The sequence below is a fragment of the Solanum stenotomum genome, chromosome 3 (genome assembly GCF_019186545.1).
Source record: "Solanum stenotomum isolate F172 chromosome 3, ASM1918654v1, whole genome shotgun sequence".
NCBI classification, from domain to species: domain Eukaryota; kingdom Viridiplantae; phylum Streptophyta; class Magnoliopsida; order Solanales; family Solanaceae; genus Solanum; species Solanum stenotomum.
The window spans coordinates 13,364,849-13,387,854 of NC_064284.1; the positions used below are offsets into that span (position 1 = coordinate 13,364,849).

Consider the following 23,006-nt stretch of genomic DNA (forward strand, 5'->3'; position numbering starts at 1 on the left):
CTAGTTTTATGTCTGTTAAATTTATATCTGCTTTTTAATTGTTTTTGCAAATTTATCCATTTTGAGATCAATTTAAGATGTATACAACTGAAATTTGATTTCAGATATTTTTATGTGAAGTGTGGCTTTGCAAAGGTCAAACATTAAATATTTTTATCTGATGTTTGAGATGGTTTATGAAGGCCAACTTCAAACATTTTCTTAATAAGGTTGTGGATTTAAATTAACGCAGAACTTCATACATTTTACCAAATTTTTTCCTAACTTATTAAAGCAAAATTTTTAACATTTTTACGGAGGTTGCTGAGACTCACGTGGTAGATGTGTGTCATTATTGGAAAGGACCCCGAAATTTATATGTAAAATAAATTTAGGCGTACGTATTTGAAATTAAAAATTTGCATCTTGACTTCAAAACATTTTTGTCTGAGGTATGGCTTTGTGAAGGTCATTACTAAAACGTTTTTGCCTTGAAATTTGATATGGCTCGCCAAAACTTACAACTTTAGACAATTTTTAGTAAATTTAATAAGGCCAAACATGATACATGTTACTGAACTTTTACCTTGCTTGTCAAAACTTTATTATTATTATTATATGTCTCAGACATTCAAGGACGAAATAGGAATTATTCATGTAACAAAACGTGCAAATGAATAAGCCATGCAACTAAGTATAGGCTCTATAAATTGGAGATAGATTAATAGCAAGCAAAATACACAAACAAAGATGAAGAAGTGTATTAGTAATATTTTGAGTTTGCTGTTGGTTTCAAGTTTGGTTGCCTTTTCTCAATCTTTCACTTCTGATACTAATGGGAATGTTGTACCCCCTCCTGTGCTGGACATGGACGGCGAACCACTCAAGGTAAACGAGGAGTACTCAATTCTGAGTGTTCTCCCGGGAGGCGGAAGCACATACTTAGCTGATCTTGGAAACACCAAATGCCCAAACGGCATCGTGCAGGACAGTTCTGGTGAATTTGATCACAGCACGCCCGTGATGTTTTTCACTATGCAACTTGGAAGTCATTATGTGTTTGAAAACCAAGACGTTAGTATAATGTTCTCAACTACAACTTCTAATCTATGTGTTAACGAAACTGTTTGGAAAGCTGGTGATTACACGCTAGGGCCGGTGAATCCGCCACCTAGGTTTGTTATAACTGGTGGTACCTTAGGAATTCCAGGGCCTAATACCTTAAAGAACTGGTTCAAAATTGAGAAAGATGAGACGGGGAGACCTCATTCTTACAAGTTAAGGTATTGTCCTAGTCAATTTATGTGTCCAACATGCCATTTTGATTGTGCAGATGTCGGATTGTACCAAAATAAGGGATACGCCCGTCTGGCTCTCAATAACAAGCCTTATCCATTTGGCTTCACCAAAGTAAACAAGAATGATGCGTAGTTAGTTAATTATCTATGCTTATTATAACCTAGCTCGATCACTTTCTAAAATAATGTGGAGCATGCTTCTATGTAATATTAATGCTTATGATGAATAAAAAAGCTAGTTTTCTGCTTTCAAACAAATAAGTTTTAGTAATTAATAAGTGCTACGTATTAATTACTTATGATAATCCCATCCGGTACCGTCACGACATTAGTATTCATTATTGATCAGTTTGCATTGGAGTTACGACTAAGTCCAAGTTATAATATGCATTGTTATTGATTACGTGATGTGTATTTCATGGATAATATCCTTTTATGTTTAATCAATTGCATATTAATTTTGATTAGACATGCCCAGTAGACTTAAATTAGGTTTAAGGATGGAAAAAAACAAAAAGCTCAAAAAATACTATTGTAATGAATGCAAATGTGTATTATATGTTGCTTTGACAAGGAGTTAATTTTATCGTATATTCAATTGAACTAGAAGTTTCATTGTTTATTGTTGTTGTAGAAATTCATTTGTAGAACAATTTTCCAATATCCCCGAGGATATATTATTTTTATTATATATGTTTTCAATCAATCACTCTGTTTCTTCGATATCACCAAGTTATTTCATTACTAATGCAAATACAATCAAAACACAATCATCATTAAGTTCAAGTTACTGGATTAAAATAATAATAATTTAATTCATTCGGTATGAAATTTTTTTTCCCAATAATATATGAGAAAAACATGTCATTGTGTTTCAAATACGTGAATTCATTTAACTATTTTTAAGTTTTAACCACAACAAAGATAGTAAAATAAAGTAATTTTTTTATTTAATTAGAATGAAATAAAAAGAAACTTAATACATTGAAAGAAATAAAAAAATTAAGAAACCAAAACTTTAAGTGCTAGAAAAATTCAAGGATAACAAGATTTAAGAAATCAAAAGGGTAACAATTTTTTTTGAAAATTTCAAAAGGGCAACTGAATTATTTATGAAACCAAAAGGGCAATAATTTGTAACGGCGTTTAAATCAGGGTTTCCGTCGCAAGGCGCAAAAATCCATGAGCGTTACAAGGCACAACAACTTTTAGCCTTGTAAGGCTCAACCGCCATGAGCCTTACAAGGCGCAAGACTATTTTTTAAAAAAAGAAAATCAGAAAAGATTATATTTATTTGGCTTAATTAAATATATAAATGTTACAGTAGTTATTATAACTAGTAATTATGGAATAAGATTCATATCTACGGGTGTACATGATACGGTTGGTTCGGATTTTTAAAATATCAAACCAAACCATTTGTGTCGGATATTTTAAATTTATAAACCAAACCAAACCAATAAAACTTGGGTTTTTCAACCTCGGGTTTTTTCGGTAAAGTATTCGTACAAACGTATAATTTACTTGTACTTCAAATATTTCTTTAGTCCTATCAAAATAAAACTATCTGAGCGTTTCTTAAGAAAATAACACAAAATATGATATGATTAATGACACTAAAATATTCAAAAATAATAATAATAATGAAATCGCGTAAAACAAATATTGCAAATTAATAAGTCGTATGATCATAATTTAAAAATACTACATCATGCTAAAATAAATTTAATAAGTATTAGTTACATGACTAAATATTAAAGGAAATTAAAATTAGATTATGTATTTTAATTGTCTTAACGTATGTAAAACTAAAGAACAAATATTCAATATTATTGTCATTCTTAGTGTTGAATTGATTTTCTTTTTGCATTAGTATTAATTTGATTTTGATTTAAGCTTTATTATAATTATCAATATCTATGGACTATAATCTTTATTGGGTCATTAAGAATTCTAACTTTCAATCATGAAATAATATATTAAAAGATAAAAACTATGAAAAAGTATAAGAAACATTTGAAAATTCTATCAAAGTAAATATTTTTACGTATAAAATAAAATTTTAAAATTATATATATAATGTCGGGTTGGTTTGGTCTCGGGTTGTTTTTTTTTTAGTTGAAACCAAACCAGTGTTCAACTGAGTCATGTTTTAACGAAACTGTTTGGCAAGCTGGTGATTACATGCTAGGGCCACCACCTAGGTTTGTTATAACTGGTGGTACCTTAGGAATTCCAGGGCCTAATACCTTAAAGAACTGGTTCAAAATTGAGAAATATGAGACGGGGAGACCTCATTCTTACAAGTTAAGGTATTGTCCTAGTCAATTTATGTGTCCAACATGCCATTTTGATTGTGCAGATGTCGGATTGTACCAAAATAAGGGATACGCCCGTCTGGCTCTCAATAACAAGCCTTATCCGTTTGGCTTCACCAAAGTAAACAACAATATTGATGCATAGTTATTTAATTATCTATGCTTATTATAACCTAGCTAGCTTTCTAAAATAATGTGGATCATGCTTCTATGTAAATATTAATGCTTATGATGAATAAAAAAGCTAGGTTCTTTATTTATTAATTTCTGCTTCCAAACAATTGATTCAACAATCAAATCTGATTCAAATAAGTTTTCGCAATTAATAAGTGTTACCTATTACTTATGGATAATCCCATGCGGTACCGTCACGACATTCGTATTTATTGATCTGTTATTAGAGTTACGACTAAGTTCAAGTTGTAATATGCATTGTTATTGATTACGTGATGTGATATTCATGGATAAGATCCTTTTATGTTTAATCAATTGCATATTAATTTTGATTAGTCATGCCCAATAGACTTAAATTAGGGTTTAAGGGAGGAAAATCTAAAAAGAAAAGAAAACTCAAGCAATACTATTGTAATGAATGCAAATGTATATTATATGTTGGTTTGACTACGAGTGAATTTTATTGTATACTCATTGTTTATTGTTGTAAAAATTTATTTTGTTAGAATGTATGCGTCCACTATACATCAACGGATCATGTCCCTTGACTCAGTAAAAACAGTAACTGAAATAAATACGTTGAAATAAAAGACACAAGCAGTTTACATGGAAACCCCCTTGTTAAAGGGAGGAGAAAACCACGACCTGTCTCACAGGATTTCAACTCAACTCCATTATAATCAAGGAGCAAAGATTCAGATTACAAGTGTTGACACCCAATTTTGACTTTCCACGATATGAATTAATCATCAAGCTTCTTTAATTTCAAACGATTTAAAATAGTTAGTTTTATAAAAAAAAAAATCAAAAAATAGGTGATGGTGGGGAAGAAGAGTGATTCAGAAAGAAGCAAAATTTTTTTTTTGGAGAATGATGGTTTAGAAGTGAAAGAGAAGTGGGGAAGTGGAGGGTTTATAGGTGGTGGCGGGGAAGAAGAAAGGTTTAGTCGTGAGGTTAATAAAGGAAGGAGAAGAGTTGGTTTTGGTTAATGGAGGTTTGTTAATTGGGGAAATTGGGAATTTGAAGAGGGGAGATAAGAAGAGTTACAGAGTATTTGTGGGGTTGGGTCGGGTGATTTTGAGAGAATGAGGAGAAGAGTGAAAGTTTTTAGGGATTTTAGGGGTGGTCGGGCAATTTATAGGTCGAAAATCGGTTGAAAAAATTCTGGGCGTTGGTGCAATGGATGGGGTGACGCGCCTCTCAGCGCGCCTGAGAGGGAGCTCTGACATGCGATGCCTGGTGCGGCGCGTCTCTCAGCAAGCCTAAGATGGTGCTCTAACGTTTGACGCTAGGCGCGGCGCGCTAACTAGTGCGCCTGACCCCAGTTTTTTTTTTCGTTATTCACTATTACAAGCTGAGTTACAAATAAAGAAAAAAAAATCCTATTTAGCTAAAACTAACCTATATTCTAGAAATTGAAACTAAGCTACTAAGAAAACTTTAAGAATTCAAAGAACTATCTATTACATATTGTTCATGGGTTGCCTCCCATGTAGCGCTTGATTTAATGTCGCAACACGACACAGCTTGAATCATTCATAATTTAGCTCAAGAGCTTCCCGATCACGATCCGAATCCTCGCCGAAATAGTGTTTCACCATTTGCCCATTGACCAAGAAAGTAAAGACAGTCTTACATTTAAGTTCAACAACCCCATGTTGTGTCATTCTGACCACTCCACTTCGACCTTCGTTTTCCGAGGAATAACCTTAGTCTAGAGTTAAAGAGCAGTACCTTAGCTCCTGGATTGAAGGTACAAGCTACTATGTGCTTGTCATGCCACCTCTTTGTCTTTTCTTTGTATAGTTTGGCATTCTCATATGCATGGAGCCTAAACTCCTCAAGTTCATGCAGCTGATTCACTCTCTTTTTACCGGCTAGCTTGGGGTCTAAGTTCAACTTCTTGATTGCCCAATATGTTTGATGTTCCAATTCTACTGGAAGGTGACATGCTTTCCCAAATACTATGTGATAGGGAGAAGTCCCTATTAGTGTCTTGTACGCAGTCCTATATTCCCACAACACATCATCTAGTTTTTCAGACCAATCATTCCTTTGCGCATTCACCATTTTCTGCAAACTTTTCTTCACCTCTCTATTCGAAACCTCCACTTGGCTACTCGTTTGAGGATGGTAAGTTGTAGCAACCTTATGAAGAATACCATACTTAGCAAGAAGATTCTTAACAAGATGGTTAATAAAATGCTTACCTCCATCACTTATAATTGCCTTTGGAGTGGCAAAGCGAGTGAAGATGTGCTTCTTGATGAACTTTATCACCACCCTTGAATTATTGGAAGGAAGAGCTACAGTCTCAACTTATTTACTAACATAATCCACAGCCACAAGAACGTATTGGTTTCCACTAGATGGTGGGAATGGACCCATGAAGTCAATACCCCACACATCAAAGATTTCCACCTCCAAAATGTTACTTAGCGGCATCTCATGTCTTTTTGAAATAGTACCCAACCTTTGGCATTTATCACAACCCTTCACAAAAGCAATAGAATCTTTAAATAATGAGGGCCAAAAAAAACCAGATTGTAGTACCTTATGAGCAGTGCGCTCTCCTCCATGGTGACCTCCATATGGGCTAGAATGAAAACTTTCGAGCACTTTATGAACCTCAAATTTTGGAATGCACCTTCTTACTACCCTATCTACGTCTTACTTAAACAAGAATGGTTCATTCCAGATATAGAACTTGGCATCATATTTGAGCTTATATTTTTGTTGGGTGGTTGAACCCGAAGGATAATCGCCACTTACTATCAAATTCACAATGTCTTACCATGGCACCTGAGAGATATCTAATGCCATCAATTGTTCATCCGAAAACTCTTCCAGAATTTGCTCACCTTCATTCACATGTGAAAAATCCTCCAACCTAGATAAGTGATCTGCTATTTGATTTTTAGTACATTTCCTATCTTTGATCTCAAGGTAAAATTCTTGGAGAAGCAATATTCATCGAATCAGCCTTGGTTTAGCATCCTTCTTGTTGAATAGGTACCTAATAGTTGTATGGTCAGTAAAAACAATCACTTTAGTACCTACCAAATATGATCTGAACTTGTTGAAGGCGAACACTAGAGTCAGCATCTCTTTCTCAGTTACTGTGTAATTAGTTTGTGTAGAGTCAAGGGTATTGATTGCATAATAGATCGAGTGGAATACTTTATTCTTTCTTTGTCCCAACACTCCACCCACTGCTACGTCGCTTGCATCACACATGAGTTCAAATGGTAGTTCCCAATCAGGAGCAATTAAGATGGAAGCCTCAATTAAGTTCCTCTTCAATATATCAAAAGCTTTCAATCACATCTCATCAAAGTTAAATTTCACCTCCTTTTCCAAGAGACTGCACATAGGTCTTGCAATCCTAGAAAAATCCTTGATGAAGCGCCTGTAAAATCCTGCATGACCAAGAAAACTACGCATCCCTTCTACAGAAATGGGAGAGGGCAATTTTTCAATAACTTCTACTTTGGCCTTATCAACCTCTAAATCAGACTTAAACACCTTGTTTCCTAGTACTATCCCCTCTCTAACCAAAAAGTGACACTTCTCCCAGTTTAGAACTAAGTTAGTGTCCTCACATCTAGCAAGTACTTGATCAAGATTTCGGAGACATACCTCAAAAGACTTTCCAAAGACGGAGAAATCATCCATGAACACCTCTACAAAGTCCTCCACCATATCATGAAAAATGGCCATCATACACCTTTGAAAAGTCATCGGTGCATTGCAAAGTCCGAATGACATGCGTTTGAAAGTATAGGTACCATAAGGACAAGTAAACGTGGTCTTTTCCTGTTCCTTGGGTGCAATCAAGATCTAGATGTAACTGGAATAACCATCTAAGAAACAATAGTACTCTTGCCCTACTAGTCGGTCAAGCATCTGATCAATAAAGGGAACGGGGTAGTGCTCTTTCCGGGTAGCATCATTTAATTTCCGATAATCCATGCAAATTCTCCACTCAGTCACTGTTCTAGTAGGAATCAACTCATTTTTTTGGTTCCTTAACACTGTCATACCTCCCTTCTTGGAACACATTATACCGGACTTACCCACTTACTATCAGCGATTGGGTACACAATTACAACATCTAGTCACTTTATTACCTCTTTTCTCACCACTTCTTTCATCAAAGGATTTAGTCGACGTTGATGTTGTGCACTTGGTTGTGATCCTCCTCCATGTAGATTTTGTGCATACATAACGCCGGACTAATCCCATGAATGTCAGCCATCTGCCATCTAATAGCTTTCTTTCTTAGCTTTAGGATTCGCAATGTCGCTCCAACCTGTATTTCAGACAACTATGCAGAAAGTATAACAGGCAAAGTTTCATTAGTACCCAAAAATGCATACCTGAGGTGAGTCGACAATGTTTTCAGTTCCAGCTTTGGAGCTTCCTCAATTGAGGGTTTGGGTGGTGGCCCTAACTCTCGCTTTAATGGTTTCACTCTCCGCTTGTGAGGTTCCACAAGTGCCAGATTCAGACATGTTTCTATCTCTTAAGCTTCAGTGTATTCATCTCTCTTATGACCTATTAACACTCTTTCTAAGGAGTTTTTGGCCACAACTAACTATGACTCTACTATACGATCAACCACAGTAATAACAGACAACTCTTCATAAATAGAAGGCAATTTTAGAGCGCAATAAACATCAAATACCTCTACCTTATCATGTTCCCTCATGGTTAATTGACCAGCAGCTACATCAATCAATGCCCTACCCGTGGCCAAGAAAGGACGTCCCAAAATGAATGGAACTTCAGGATCGGGTTCAGAGTCTAAGACCACAAAATCTATCGGAAAAATCAATGAACCTATTTGCACTAATACATCTTCTACCACCCCCTCTGGCCTAGCAATGGATTTATCAGCAAGTTGAAGAATAACAATGGTTCGTTTTGGACTACTCAACCCAAGCTTTAGATACAAATATAAGGGCATCAAATTTATACTAGCCCCCAAATCACACAACCCCCGGGCATGAACATTTTGCCCGATTGTAATCTACACAGTAAAACTACCCGGATCTTTTAACTTTTTGGGTAATCTGTTTTGGATCCTTGAGTTACATTCCTCGGTAAGTGCTACAGTTTCATATTCAGTGAGTCTCATCTTGTTGTTCACTATGTCCTTCACGTATTTAGCATACTTCGGGATACACTGCAAAATGTCAATCAACGGAAGATTAATGTGAACTTATTTAAGAAGAGAGAAAAACTTACTGAAGCATTCATCTTCATTCTGCTTTTTCAGCCTTTGTGGAAACGGAGGTGGTAATTTCTTTTGAGAAACGGGTACCTCAACATTGGAGCTTTTTACTACTTATTTCACCTTCTTTTATTTGTTACTTACCTCAGTAGCTCTCTTCTTTGGAGCTAGTTCCTCTAATTGCAGCCCACTTCTAGTACTTACCGCATGCAATTGCTTTGGGTTAGGCTCTGTATCATCGGACAATCCACCTTGGGGACGCAAGTTCAAAGAATTGGCCACTTGCGCAACTTGTTTCTCTAAACTCATTTGGGACATCTGGATGTTTCTGATGTTCTCATCTTGCTTATCTATCCTAGCATTTAATTTGGTCACTATTTCAGTCATTAGCTTTTGGAGTAGCTCTTCGTTGGTCATCCCCCTTTTTGGTGCACTAGAATTTGAGCCTTGGTTAGGATTGTAGTATTGTTGCCCAACCCCTTGAGAATGGTATTGATTAACCCCTTGCGCCTGATTTTGGTTTTGGTTACCCCCAATGAGAAGTTATGATGGTTCTTCCAACTAGGGTTATAAGTATTACCATAATTTTATTGCACTCCACCCTTTTGCGCATTACCCATATAGTTTAGAAAATCTGGGTTTGCCTCACATTGCTCGGTTTCATGAGTTCCACTACCACATACCTCACACCAATTTGCTACTTTTTGTACCACGTTTACTGGTGCCTGATTTAGAGCCATTTGTTTAAATTGTAAGGTTATGTTATGTTGCATTGCATCTAATTTGGCATTTATGACAATAGCTTGGTCTACATCTAAGATCCCAACAACCTTTTGGGTTGGGGTTCTAGACATTCACCCTCATACCTTTGGTTCCCTTCAGAAAGTTTATAGAGTATGGCGAAAAACTCTTCACTCGTTATGGATAGGGCATGTCCACCTGTTGCACTATTAAGAAGAGAACGAGCATTATAATCTAAACTTTCAAAGAAAGTGTAAGCAAGTACCTCATTGGTTTGCATGTGGTATGGGCAAGCATTCAATATTTGTTTAAAACATGTCCATGTTTGGTACATGTCCTCCCCTTTTTTTTGAACAAAGTTTATTATCTCACCCCTCAGCTTTGCGGTTTTCTTGGATAGGAAAAATCTACTCAGGAACTTCTTTGCTAGATCATCCCAAGGAGTGATGGAGTTTGGTGGCTCAGAGTCTAACCAACGTCTTGCAACTCCTAACAATGAGTATGGGAACAAAGTCAAATGTACATAGTCTGATGAGACTCTAATTGGGATGTACGTATTGGTAATTTCTATGAGAGTCCTAAGATGGATTTGAGGATCCTCGTGGGGGAGACCAGTGAATTGCCTATTAGTATGAAGGATATGGACCATGTTCTGCTTTAGTTCAAATCTACCCCCCGATGGAGGTTTCCTAATACTAGATGCCAAGTTGGCTGTGAGTGGGACTGCCACATCACGAACTGGTCTTGTGGGTACGACAGGCGGTACTCATTAGTTATTCGGGTTCCTTTAGTTGTTTAGGTTTTTCGGGTTATTCAAGTTGCCTTGATTATTCATCATCAATGTTTCTCGTAGGACCTAACCCTAATTCTCCATGTAGTCCTTGATTCACCATTTTCCTACGCTAGCATAAAACTCTTTCAGGTTCGTTGTAAGGTTCAACAAGATCTCCTTTTCGAGCCAGACCTAAAAATCAAGTGCCTGGCATACACAAGCTAAGATCAAGTAATTAATACCTGAATATTTTAAGTGTAGACTTAAAAAGATTGAATATAAATCAATTTCTAAGTCCACAGCAGCGGCGCCAAAAACCTGTTGCTCCCCAGTATACACGCAAGTGTACATGGTCGCACAAGTAATATAGATTCTTGAAGAAACGAATTATTGTTCCCAACGGACTTATGATTAATTTATATTTAACACTTAATTCTACAAATAAAAGTAAAAGTACCATTTTCAAGAGTTGATGATTGATTGTTAACTACTACTAATTATAAACTAAATTAAAGTAACTAATTGTGAACGACTTTAATATTATGTTTCAAGCAAGTTAAAAGGGATTCCAGGGCTGCAACATATACTGAATATCATGTATCATATTATTGGCATAAAACTAATTTCAGTTGTCAAGTTACTGGTTTATAGGGTTAATTATATGAGTCGGGCTATACACCTCTCGTCGCCTATCCCAATTAGCTACCTAACTACATCGTTGAGCGGGGATAAATAAACTAATTGGCGAGCATTTATATTTCATCATATTTCGTAACCAAGCGAGTTGTTCGTCCGGACGTCACTCCTGAACACAAATCACCTCGACTTAACAGGTCGATCAAGCTCTTTATATCCTCTGGTCTATCTAACCTCTTCTCTCCCGATTTTAAGGTTAAACAATAGATTTATCTCTAGATGGCCAGTCAAGAAATACTAAAACAAGAATATAGAAGTAACTTATAATGACAACCAAGAATTAATTCATAAAGCCTTTAATAATCAACAATCCATTCGTAGCTACAGCCCCAGAACTAGGGAGTTTAGCCACTCATACTATTAGAAAACAAGAAAATACAATAGTTTATACGATTTCCAGAAAATAGAAGAGTTAGAAGATCAAAACCTATTACAAACGTAGATACTTGCTCTTGCACACAAAATAAAAGTCGAACCCTTACTAATGAACCCTAGGGATCTATTTATAATAATTAGAAAAACTAAGACCCAATCCTAAACCAACAAGGAGTCCTATTTAGTTATAGTTTCGCTGGAAAAGTCGACATCAATGTGGGGCGTCGCGCCTATCATCGCACCTAAAGCTTGCCTCTGGAGTTTCTTTTGTGGCGCGTCGCGCCTAGCAAAGCGCCTGAGAAAGGCATCTGAATTTTGGGCCTCTGCGTGTCGCGCCTCTCAGAGCGCCTGAGAGGCCTCTCTGAATTTTGGCCCTTGGCGCCTCGCGCCTAGTAGTGCGCCTGGTCCTGGGGCCTTCATTCTTAGCCGTTTTTCATGCTCTTTTACATCTCTTTTCTTCAAGTTGACTCCAATTCCCTTGAAAGTTCCTAAAACAACTAATCATGTGTGTAAGTGCACAATCATCACAAGTTACACCAAAAATTAAACTAATGACTAGAGCTCATCCTTCAATCTCATCGACTCATGGGCAAATATTGACAACTTAAGCATATAAATATTCCTAAGATCATAGCTCGTATGGGTGGAGTGTTAAGCTTACAGGAGCATTCTCGACAGATTTCACATATGTGATGTGTAGAAGTAGGTCGCTTCGTAAGAGAATTTGGCTTATTCTCAAAAGCACTCATGAAAATGGGATAGCACAAGGCCATAATGTGATGGCTCTTAAAGCTCATGTCAATACCTTGATTATTATGTGTGGACAATGATATTTTATTTTCACTAAGCAGTCATAGTTCAAGTCTGAGACCACTACGGCTCTGGAGTAAAATATTGTTGTTTCACTAAGTGAAGGTTCAATGCAAAGCACACATTCATTATGCATATTAGTCTTCCTTCAGCTGATAGACTCTCTAGGTTAATATTATAATGTGTGGGGGATTGTTGATTTGGGAGCATTTTAATATTAGTAAATAATGGTTAAGGTGCATATTTCCCATTCCTCTTGCAGCAATTCCTATCAGAATGTTAGTGGCCACTTTAATTGTATTTTGGAATCAATGTTTTGAGGCTTAATTGGCCATTACTTGACGTTTCTGACATCGACTGTTGGTGGCACTTATTTGCTGCATTACTCCATTTGGAGTTATTGTTTGTTATGTTACAACATTTCTTGTTAGCACTCTTAGCAGTTGGTGGCCTTTGCCATTCATTCTTCATTATTCTTCCTCCATTATACCTTATAACCTATGTAACTCCTAAGGCCAGTTATCTTCACTATTTACTACCCCATTATCTTCCTATTCATTGCTAGGAAGACATCCCCAACTATAAATAGTGGTGGTCTTCATTTGGTTTAGAACACACACAATACACAAGAAAAATATAGAGTGAAAGAGTTGGTCAAAAAAGAGAGTTCTTATTAGTTGAAGGGAAGTATTCTTTTTGTGGAGCTTCAGACTCAACTCTTGTCCAGAGTTGTTGAGTTATACTTTGTGTAAGGTTGTTGTATCAAGTTAAAAAGGACTACTGCTGGACCGATGAAAAACATTTGTTGCAGTGGACTTGAATCTCCTTAAAGAGAGCGCGAAATTCGTGCCTCAGCCTGAAGAGATTTATTTTCTTCACTTTATTTTTAATTGTAATCTTGCAATTTTATTATATTGTATTTTTTCACTAACATTAGTCGCTGTTTTACTTCTTAATGTGTTGGACATAATGTCATTTAAAAAATCTAACATTTTCTTTAATTTGAAGCTACAATTTTGAGCGAGTAGTTTTAGGGATTTTCAAAAATCACATAAGAAAAATTGTGTTTTGTGTTTGGGATGAAGGTGATTTGAACTATTTTATCAAAAATTTAAATTTCATCATTATTGGACCCACCTTAAAATAAAACAAAAAATACACATCATTATTGCAAGGCGGAGTTGGAAAAGGACTTGTCTTTTCCGTTTAATCAAGTATTTAGCTAGAGATTAGTCATAAATTTTGAATTAAATTTTAAAAATTGATCTTCACAAAAATACTAGGTTTTAAAAGTTAATTCGGATAAGTTTTCAAATTTTTGAAACTTTCATTCACAAAACTTTAAAAAAGTTTATTCAAATACAACTTCAAATTTTAAAAATTACTTTCAAATTTAAATATTTATATTTCAAGTTCAAAATTATGATCAAGCAGGAATTTAAGTTATCGCTTTTGAATTCAACTACTCTGAATTCATAATAAAAAAATTCACTTTCCTAGAATGAGTAATTTAGATTTAATTAATTAAAAATAGTCTTAGGAATGGCTAAATTAATAGTAATTTTTTTATATATTTTTTGAAAAAACTTTGTCATATATTTTGGTTAGACTTTTTAACGAATGGTACTGATGTTTCTTCGGGTTTTCTTAACAAATCAAAACTAAGTAAAATAATATTAATTTTTAAAAATTTATTGTATTGTTTTTCATTGATGTCAATTTCTACTTTATTGATGTTTAACACCATCAAAGTTAAATAAATTACAGTATCAACCTTTGCAGCATTCTGCAAAACAAATCTAAGTAATCACTGTCACCCTTCTATGACATAGTATTTTTAATATCTCAATTTATATGATACTTTTCACTCCACGATATTTAAATTTTTTAGTTTTGACATTAAATTTATAATTTTTTTTAAAATAAGTTTACACATTTGAAAAATACTATAATATAAGTTATACTTTTAAAATATATATATATATATATATATATAATATAAATTAACTCGTTTAGCTATCAAAATTCAAATTCTTACATAAATTTAGACGAAAAAAGTAACTTTTTAAAATAGTTAAATATGATTCTACATTTTTGTAGAATAGTTGTTAGTAGAATTTTTTTGAATTAAGAGAGGTATAATAATTATCTTTTTAACACCGAGATGAAAACCTTTAGGGAGAAAAATTGACGGTCGCAAGAAAAAAACTAAGTCTTAAGATTAAAGAGTGAAAAGAAAAAGGAGTAAATAATTAAGGAAATGATTTTTAAAAACAATATTGTAATTCACTATTCGTAAAAAAATAAAATTTCCACCGACAAAGAATATTAGTTAAACTCAATATCCTTTAGGCCAATGAGAGAGAAGCCATAAATACAATATTCCGTATGAAAAGGATATAATTTATGTTTGGTACAAGGTGCTCACAGGATTAACTACTATTCAGGTTAGTTGTCCATTCTAGGCGCTATTCAAACACGAGTCCGAAATTAAAAGGGCAACAAAAATTTTTGAAAATTCCAAAAGGGCAACTGAATTATTTATGAAACCAAAAGGGCAACAATTGTAATAGCGTCTAAATCAGAGTTTCCACCGCAAGGCGCAGAAATCCATGTGCCTTACAAGGCGCAACAGCTTTTAGCCTGTAAGGCTCAACCGCCATGAGCCTTACAAGGCGAAGGCTATATTTTTAAAAAAAATTGGAAAGATTATATTTATTTGGCTTACTTAAATATATAAATGTTACAGTAGTTATTATAACTAGTAATTATGGAACAAGATCCAAGTCCTATGAACCTATGACTAATAATATCTTTCCTAAGTCTGTCGGTTCTGATTAATTAATGTGCAAATTCTTCTTTGATGATTCAAGTAATCTATATATATAATAAAACTGTATCCGCACTTCGCGCGGAAAAATAAACTATATCACATGTCTTTTTTCTGAAATAATTTTTATTTTATTTAAAAATTAATTTTGACTATGAAAAATTCAAATTACACTCCATGTTTAGATTTTCAAATAAAATGTTATTTTGTCTTATTTGTGAAAAAAATATAATAAAACACAACTCTGATTTTAAAAATTCTAGTAAAATGAAAAAAAAAATCTAATTATACATGGCCAAATGCCTAATTTCTAATTATATATGGCCAAATGCCCACCAAGTTCATGATTTATTTTTCGTTCTTTCTAATACTCGAATATTAAAATCATCAAAAAATATAATCAATTTTATTTTCAATATTTCTTTCAAACGTATAATCTAAATAGAAGAAATTATAAGATACATAAAATTCTTTTTCAAAATTTAAGTTTTAAAATTTTAAATCAAAAGTTACATAAAACATTATCTATATTTTTTTAAAGTAAATATAAAAAAAAATATGTATAAAAATAGCTTGTTAGCAGACCTTTGACTATGTGTTTCTTCAATAAGTATCTATTTATTTAATTAGTCTTTGCTACTCAAGAAATAATTAAATGAAAACATGATATCAGAAAATTTCTTTTAAAACAAATCTCATTATATATTCACAATTAATATAGTTTACAATATAAACATAAAAATAAGTTCCATCCATTTTTCTACTAAATAAAATAATGTTGATATTCATTTGGTGAGTAGGTATAAATATAATGGTATTCAAAAAAATTTAATCAAGTTATGAAGTTTTTATAAGTTTTCAAGATTCTTAAATGCATAAAGTAGTACTAAAAAGAAAATAATATGTTTAATCTATTTGAGTATTTATAGAAAAGGCTAACGGACAAGATATATATGCTTCATTAACGCTTAATTTTTTCCTTCCAATGACAGTAGAAATATTAAATATCTTAATGAGTATGGAGCAATGAAAAAACATTTAAGTCTCACAAAATATAACTATTTTAACAATTCCTATAATCATGCTTAAATACCATGAAGGCATGAACTAAGGAAACTCATATGCATGAAATTCAAATTTTCTTTTCTCTCAAATGAATTTTATATCGAACTATGATTCTTTTAGATATTTAATTAGTTGAAATGTGAGTGTCATATATTTGTGGTGATTTTTTTTTTCTTTTTCTTGTGTATATATTTTTTTTATTTCTAATAATTAATTTTCTTAAGAACTTTTAGTCTTTTAGTGAAATGTACTATATTGAATTAAGGAAATTATTTGCAGACAAACGATAAAATCTATAGGTAGATATTTCAAGTATTTTTCTTTTGGATATTTTTTGTGATTATATCATATAATTTTTAAGAATTTAATTGAGAATTTTTATTCATTATAATATATATAACAATTAAATTACTTCTACAATTATATATATTATAATAAAGCTAAAAATGCATAACAACTTAATTTCCCTTTGTGTCACTACATGATATTTTTTATTTATACTATACTAAAACAAAAAATGTATAACAACTGAACTTCCTTTTGTGTCACTGTATGATATTTTTCATTTATTTGAAGAATTTTATTCCTTAGAACGAATATGATAAACGTCAAACCTCAATGTTTGATTATTATACAAAGTGATCAATGAATATGGGAATGAAATTCTAAAAATAAATATTATGAATAAAATATATAAAGAAGATAAAATATATCAAAAGATGGGAATGTAGGCATATAAGTATCTTAAGATAGGCATACAAGTATCAATACATTTATTTTTGTGAAGATAAATACAATTAGATATAACATTTTAACTTTTCAAGAATGAAAAGATGTAGTAAAACAAAACTAAAAAGAGTAATAATATAAGTGAGAAAATAGACAAGAAATGTAGAGAGACAAGAGAGAATTTTCTTGTTCTTCTAAGTATATTCAAGTGTTTTCTAAATCTTCAAGTGCATAACACATCCTCAAGACCTCTATTTATATTGTTATAAGAAGCATACAAAAAGATAGCAATAAACATGATATTAATTATTGAGAATGTTGGGAAGATTAAAGGGTGTGAAAGATAAATGAGGAAATGGTGGAGGTGTGAGTATTATTACACATAATGGTGAAATTATATCTTGAAGTTATGGACATCCACATTAATCAACAAAACATTAATTATAAACAAATAATAATTATATAAAAAATGAGGAGAAAAATTAAAAAATGTCCAAAAAAAAAGGAGAAAAAAATAAATAGAAATGGAGGCCATAGAGAGGTGTCACATCACCTCATCTATGTTTCTCCTTTATATATATACTAGATAATGGTGCCCGTGCTATCCACGGGCCCAATAATATAAATGGTATGTTTTGGGGCTAATAACGGAGTTTTTGAAGCGATTGTTTGCGTGGATAAAGGAATAAGTTTTTTTATCACAAACCTGTACTTTCTTTGACACTATTAAAATGGACCCAATATATGTTATTTTTGTTGTCTCAATATATGTGACACAAATAAAATTTGAAGAGTCATCCAAATTTTCATATTTTTTAAAAAAATGTTTTAAGTTATTAATTATTGTGATTTATAATATTTTTATGTAACTTTCAAATAACCTACATTACTGGTCACTTTGTCCTAATTTATGTGATATGGATAAAATTACAAAATTAACCCTTTTAAAATGTCTTTTAGATATTTTAAGTTGTTAATTATTATTATTTATAATACTTTTTTTTTGATAATTTTAAAATGATATGTGTTATTTTTTCTGTCCCAATATATGTGAGCCTGATAGAATTCTAAGAGTGAACCTATTTTATTATATAGCTTTTAAATATATTTATTTGGTAATTATTGTAATTTTTAATGCTTTTTAAGTCATTTGTAAATGATATATGTTGCTTCCTTTGTCCCATTTTATATAGTATAAATAAAATTCCCAAAACCAACTCAATTTTTAATATATTTTTTAAAATATTTTAAATTATTAATTATTGCGATTTATAATATTAAAATAAATTAAATAGAAAATGTACAAAACTTGTATCAGCCTAAAAAATGACCACAATAATTCGAAGCCTACAGAAAGCAATAAGGTTGTACGTAATTTTAAATACTTAATATATATTACTCTGTTTGTCTCAATGTATGTAGTATAGATAAAATTTCAAGAGTCAACCAAATGTTGTTAATTGTTAAGATTTACAATACATTTTACGTAGTTTTCAATAATTTCACATTAAATAATACATATTACTACTTTTGTCTCATTTTATGTGACATTGATAGATTAATTTTAAGAATCAGTCAATTTCTTTTTTTGTGTTTTTTTAATAAATATTTTAAGTTGTCAATTATCACGATTTATTATATTTTTTACATAATTTTTAACGATAGATTAATTTCAAGAATCAATCGAGTTTTTTTATATGTTTTTATTTTTGAAATATTTTATGTTGTCAATTATCATGATTTATAGTATTTTTACGATAGATTCACTTCAAGAATCAGTGAAATTTTTTGTATTTTTTTCAAAACATATTTTATGTTGTCAATTATCATGATTTATAGTATTTATACGCAATTTTTAAATATAAAAAACACAACAAAAAAAAAAGACAAATAAATTAAAATGGAGCCAATATATGTTATTTTTGCTGTCTCAATTTATGTGACACAAATAAAATTTGGAGAGTCATCGAAACTTTCATATTTTAAAAAAAAATGTTTTAAGTTATTAATTATTGTGATTAATGGTGTTAAATTTTTCAATAATATAAATTTTAAAGGTACAACCATAAAAGAAGAATGTACAACACTATCTAAGCACGTGTAGCACTTGTCATGTGCTAAGTAGTAGATATTCCCACTTATTATACATAGTAATATATATATATATATATATATATATATATAATTTGTAATCAAATCAGGTAAAAGGTGTTTAATTTAGAACTAAAATACAATACCAAATATCGGAAAAGATTATTCATGGACTTTTTTGTATTGACAAAAGGATAAAATTTGCCATTAAATGGACTATTTATTTATGAACTTCTTTTATAGAGTACTTTTTAGGCTCAATATTCGTACTGAGATTTTGCTAATCTGAGTTCAATTTTTTTAAAAAAACTCATGTTAAAGGTATAAAATATTATTTATTAAAAAGTGACTTCTTTGTTATAATTCGAATCTAAACTCACTATGAAATTTACCACTTTATCACCACAACTTTTGATGAAACTATATATTTATACTTTGTTTGGATGGTTGTTACATGTCATTTTATAATATATTGTATTATGTATTATTAAATTGTATCGTACGATATTAAATTGTATCTTTTTCGATAATTACATAACGTCAAAAAAATCAAAAAGATAAACACACCAGAAAAATAGAGTACGAAATAGATTTACTATAAAAAGAAAAGTAAATAATAAAACAATTATTAAATAGTAAGTAAAACAAAATGAAAAATAAATAATAATATTATGACCATACATTCATACTAAATCAACCATTACACAAAATAAAAAAATCATATTATTACCTAACAATAAACTTAATAATATAAATTAAATTTAACTAATCAGCAAAATAAACATTATATTTAAACAAACGACACATCCATACATTCTTTTAGAAAACCAAGCTTAAACAGGTGTCATAAGAACTATATAGCTTCACCCCTAATATGCATGCGTCATACGTGTGTTGAAATGTGCATTACTTACAATATACAATTTATTTATTTTAAAATTTTTTGCATTAATTATCAAATTAAGCTTACAGACTACAGTCAATAGAAATCCTATTTTGATAACTCAAAAAGTAGGGGTACAAAATCGAATCGAAAATCGAATTAAATCTCAAATCGAGAAAAAAACTTGACTAGTGATTGGTTTGACTTGGTTTTGTATTGAAAAAAAACCCAACTATATTTAAATTGATTTGATTTTAACTAAAAAAAAAAACAACTCGAAACTAAACCAACCCGACATAGTGTTTCAAACAAAATGAAGGCTAATTAAACAACAAAGTTTAAATCAGAGGCGTATCCAAGATTTTGAGATGATGGGTGCACTATTACAAAAAATTGAATCTAAGATATAAATTTGATTGATTTAACATTTAGGTTCTTATCACTAAAAATAATTAAAATTTTAAAATTATAGGTCCAAAGTTATTTTTACCTATCCAAACCACTTAGAGAGACATTACCCAATTTTAAAAAGGAAAATAAAACAAGATAACTAAAAGATTCAAATTTCTAACCTCACTTAGAGAGGTGCACCCAACATAATCGCACGGTATAATACTTCAAGTGTGGGTTCACATATCTATATTTAAATATTTTAAAAAAATATAACACTACTATATATAATTTCAGGAGGGGAGCATGGGTTCACGTGAACCCGGTGACCCCCTCCTGGATACGCCTCTGGTTTAAATATTAAAGCCTTAGGTGTTGGTTGCCCGGGTGTAAATCTGCTGGCCTGAGCAGACACCATCCTGATCAAACCTTTAGCCATCAATTCCCTGATTGCCTTCCTGGCAAGGGATCCACTAATCCTCAAACGGTCAGAGAGGACTGAAGGGGTGATAAGCTTATACTTGGGTGCTTCAGTGATAAGCTTGTTGTAAGTACCCTTATCGAACAAAACCATGTTGTTCACCTTCTCCACTTCTTCTTCTTCTGCTTGCCACCACCGGACTTGGTGGGCTTGGAAGACGGTGGAGGAGCCTTTTCCCTCTTAGGTGCCATTGTCGCCGGAAGTTTTTAGGGGTAAGGGGGTGGGGAGTGGCGGAGTCTAGGGCAACACGAGAATATTTAGTCATGTATCTAATACTTATTTTAGCATGATTTAGTACTTTTAAATTATGATCATTTTCATTATAACTTGTTAATTTGCAATATTTGTTTTACGCAATTTCTTTATTATTATTTTTTTTTTGTTGGATATTTTAGTGTCATTACTAATATCATATTTTGTGTTATTTTTTTAAGAAACACCTTAGATAGTTATATTTTAGTAGGACTAAAGAAATATTTGAATTATAAGTAAATTATATGTTTGTATGAATATTTTACCCAAAAAGTCCGAAAATCTGAAAAACCCGAAAAAAATCGGCGTTCCGAGTTTTATTAGTTTGGTTTGGTTTATAGATTTAAAAATCCGACTCAAATACTTTGGTTTGATATTTAAAAAATCCGAATCAACCCGATCATGTACACCTCTACTCAAAAGGCATAATTTTTTTTAAGAAAATAACCGACTAAAATACATTGTATTTTTGTAAAAAAAAAGGTACTGCATTTTAGATAAATTTAAAGTTGGATGATTTAACATCTCAACTAAATAGTCAGATTTTTTTATTTATCTAACAAAAAAAAATGAGCGGTCGAGTTTGCAAATAGCCTTAAGGACCGAACACCATAAAAACTTTAAAAAAAAAAAAAAAAATTAGCCTGCCTTGCGCCTTGTACGGCTCACGGTGGCTGAGCCTTATAAGGTTAAAAATTGATGTGCCTTGTACGGCTCATGGGTTTCTGTATCTTGCGACGAAAATCCTGATTTAGACGCCGTTACAAATTATTATCATTTTGATTTCATAAATAATTTAGTTGCCCTTTTGGAATTTTCAAAAAATTTTACTACCCTTTTAATTTCGGACTCCATTTTAGTTATGGGATAGTAACACATGCGGTCCCGTCAAGAGATTAATATTCATTTTTAGCTTTAACAAGCTAAGATTACATGACAAAAATGAAAATAACTTGGTTGTTAGCCTGTTGGTATTTATCTTCAATGGTGGATATTTATTAGTATAGTATTCAAATATCTTTTAGGCCAAAGAGATACGATGTTCCTCAATTTTAATTAATCATGTTCGTTAGTTTCAGCCCTCAATTTTTACGCTATTTTTAGTACTAAATTAATTTTATTGTATAATCTTTTGTTTCAATTTATGTAATTTAGGGTTTGTCCATAGTACGGACAATTGACATTGAATTAATTTCACAATGTTAATAATGGTGAAGTTGAATGAATTTAAAAGCTGAGAGGGCATATATTGTTTATGAACTCTCAAATTTAAAAGTTGAGAATAGATGATATATAGACAAAAATATTAAAAACACTTCTGAATTTGGTATGAATTATTAATTTCGTTTTTGAACTATTGATAGCTTTAAAAACACCTCTCTACTTCACTATTGTAATAGGATCACTTTATCGATTGTTCATGTGTTCAAATGTTACATGTCCTGATTCTAGTATCTAAATTAAATGTATTCCAAATTACTATATTATAGAAGAGTCTAAGAATGACTACCAACGGTCTAATAAGATCACTACTAATGTCCAATATATTTATAAAATATATAAGTGGGCCCCACCACCTTCCACTTAAATACTACATATTATATATTATTAATTATTACACTATAAATCACAACTAATATCCAATATATTTATCAAACTATATAAGTGGGCCCCACCACCTTCCACCTAAATACTACATATTGTATATTAATTACTATACTATAAATGACTTAAATACTCCATATTATCTATTAGAATAATTAACAATTATTTGACACTTTAAATTCTATCAATGCCATATAAATTAGGATAAAAAACCTAACATATAATATTTAAATATATTTAAAAATAATATAAGTAATACTATACATTACAATAATTAACA

At 31.7% G+C, this 23,006-nt stretch overlaps 1 protein-coding gene and 1 pseudogene across 1 annotated transcript; one reads left to right on the forward strand and one right to left on the reverse strand.

Annotated features, from left to right (window-relative positions):
* The first annotated feature begins 729 nt into the window (after nucleotides 1-729).
* LOC125858694 (cysteine protease inhibitor 7-like) lies at nucleotides 730-1,410 on the forward strand. The gene has a single exon (XM_049538519.1). It carries the CDS (start codon nucleotides 730-732, stop codon nucleotides 1,408-1,410), a length of 681 nt encoding a protein of 226 aa, XP_049394476.1.
* A 19,346-nt stretch (nucleotides 1,411-20,756) lies between these two features.
* On the reverse strand, nucleotides 20,757-21,117 carry LOC125859549 (40S ribosomal protein S25-2-like; annotated as a pseudogene).
* Between the last annotated feature and the right edge of the window lie 1,889 nt (nucleotides 21,118-23,006).

Excerpts from the sequence above, each read along its gene's own strand:
- LOC125858694 (XM_049538519.1), top strand. The coding sequence starts at position 730 with ATGAAGAAGTGTATTAGTAATATTTTGAGTTTGCTGTTGGTTTCAAGT.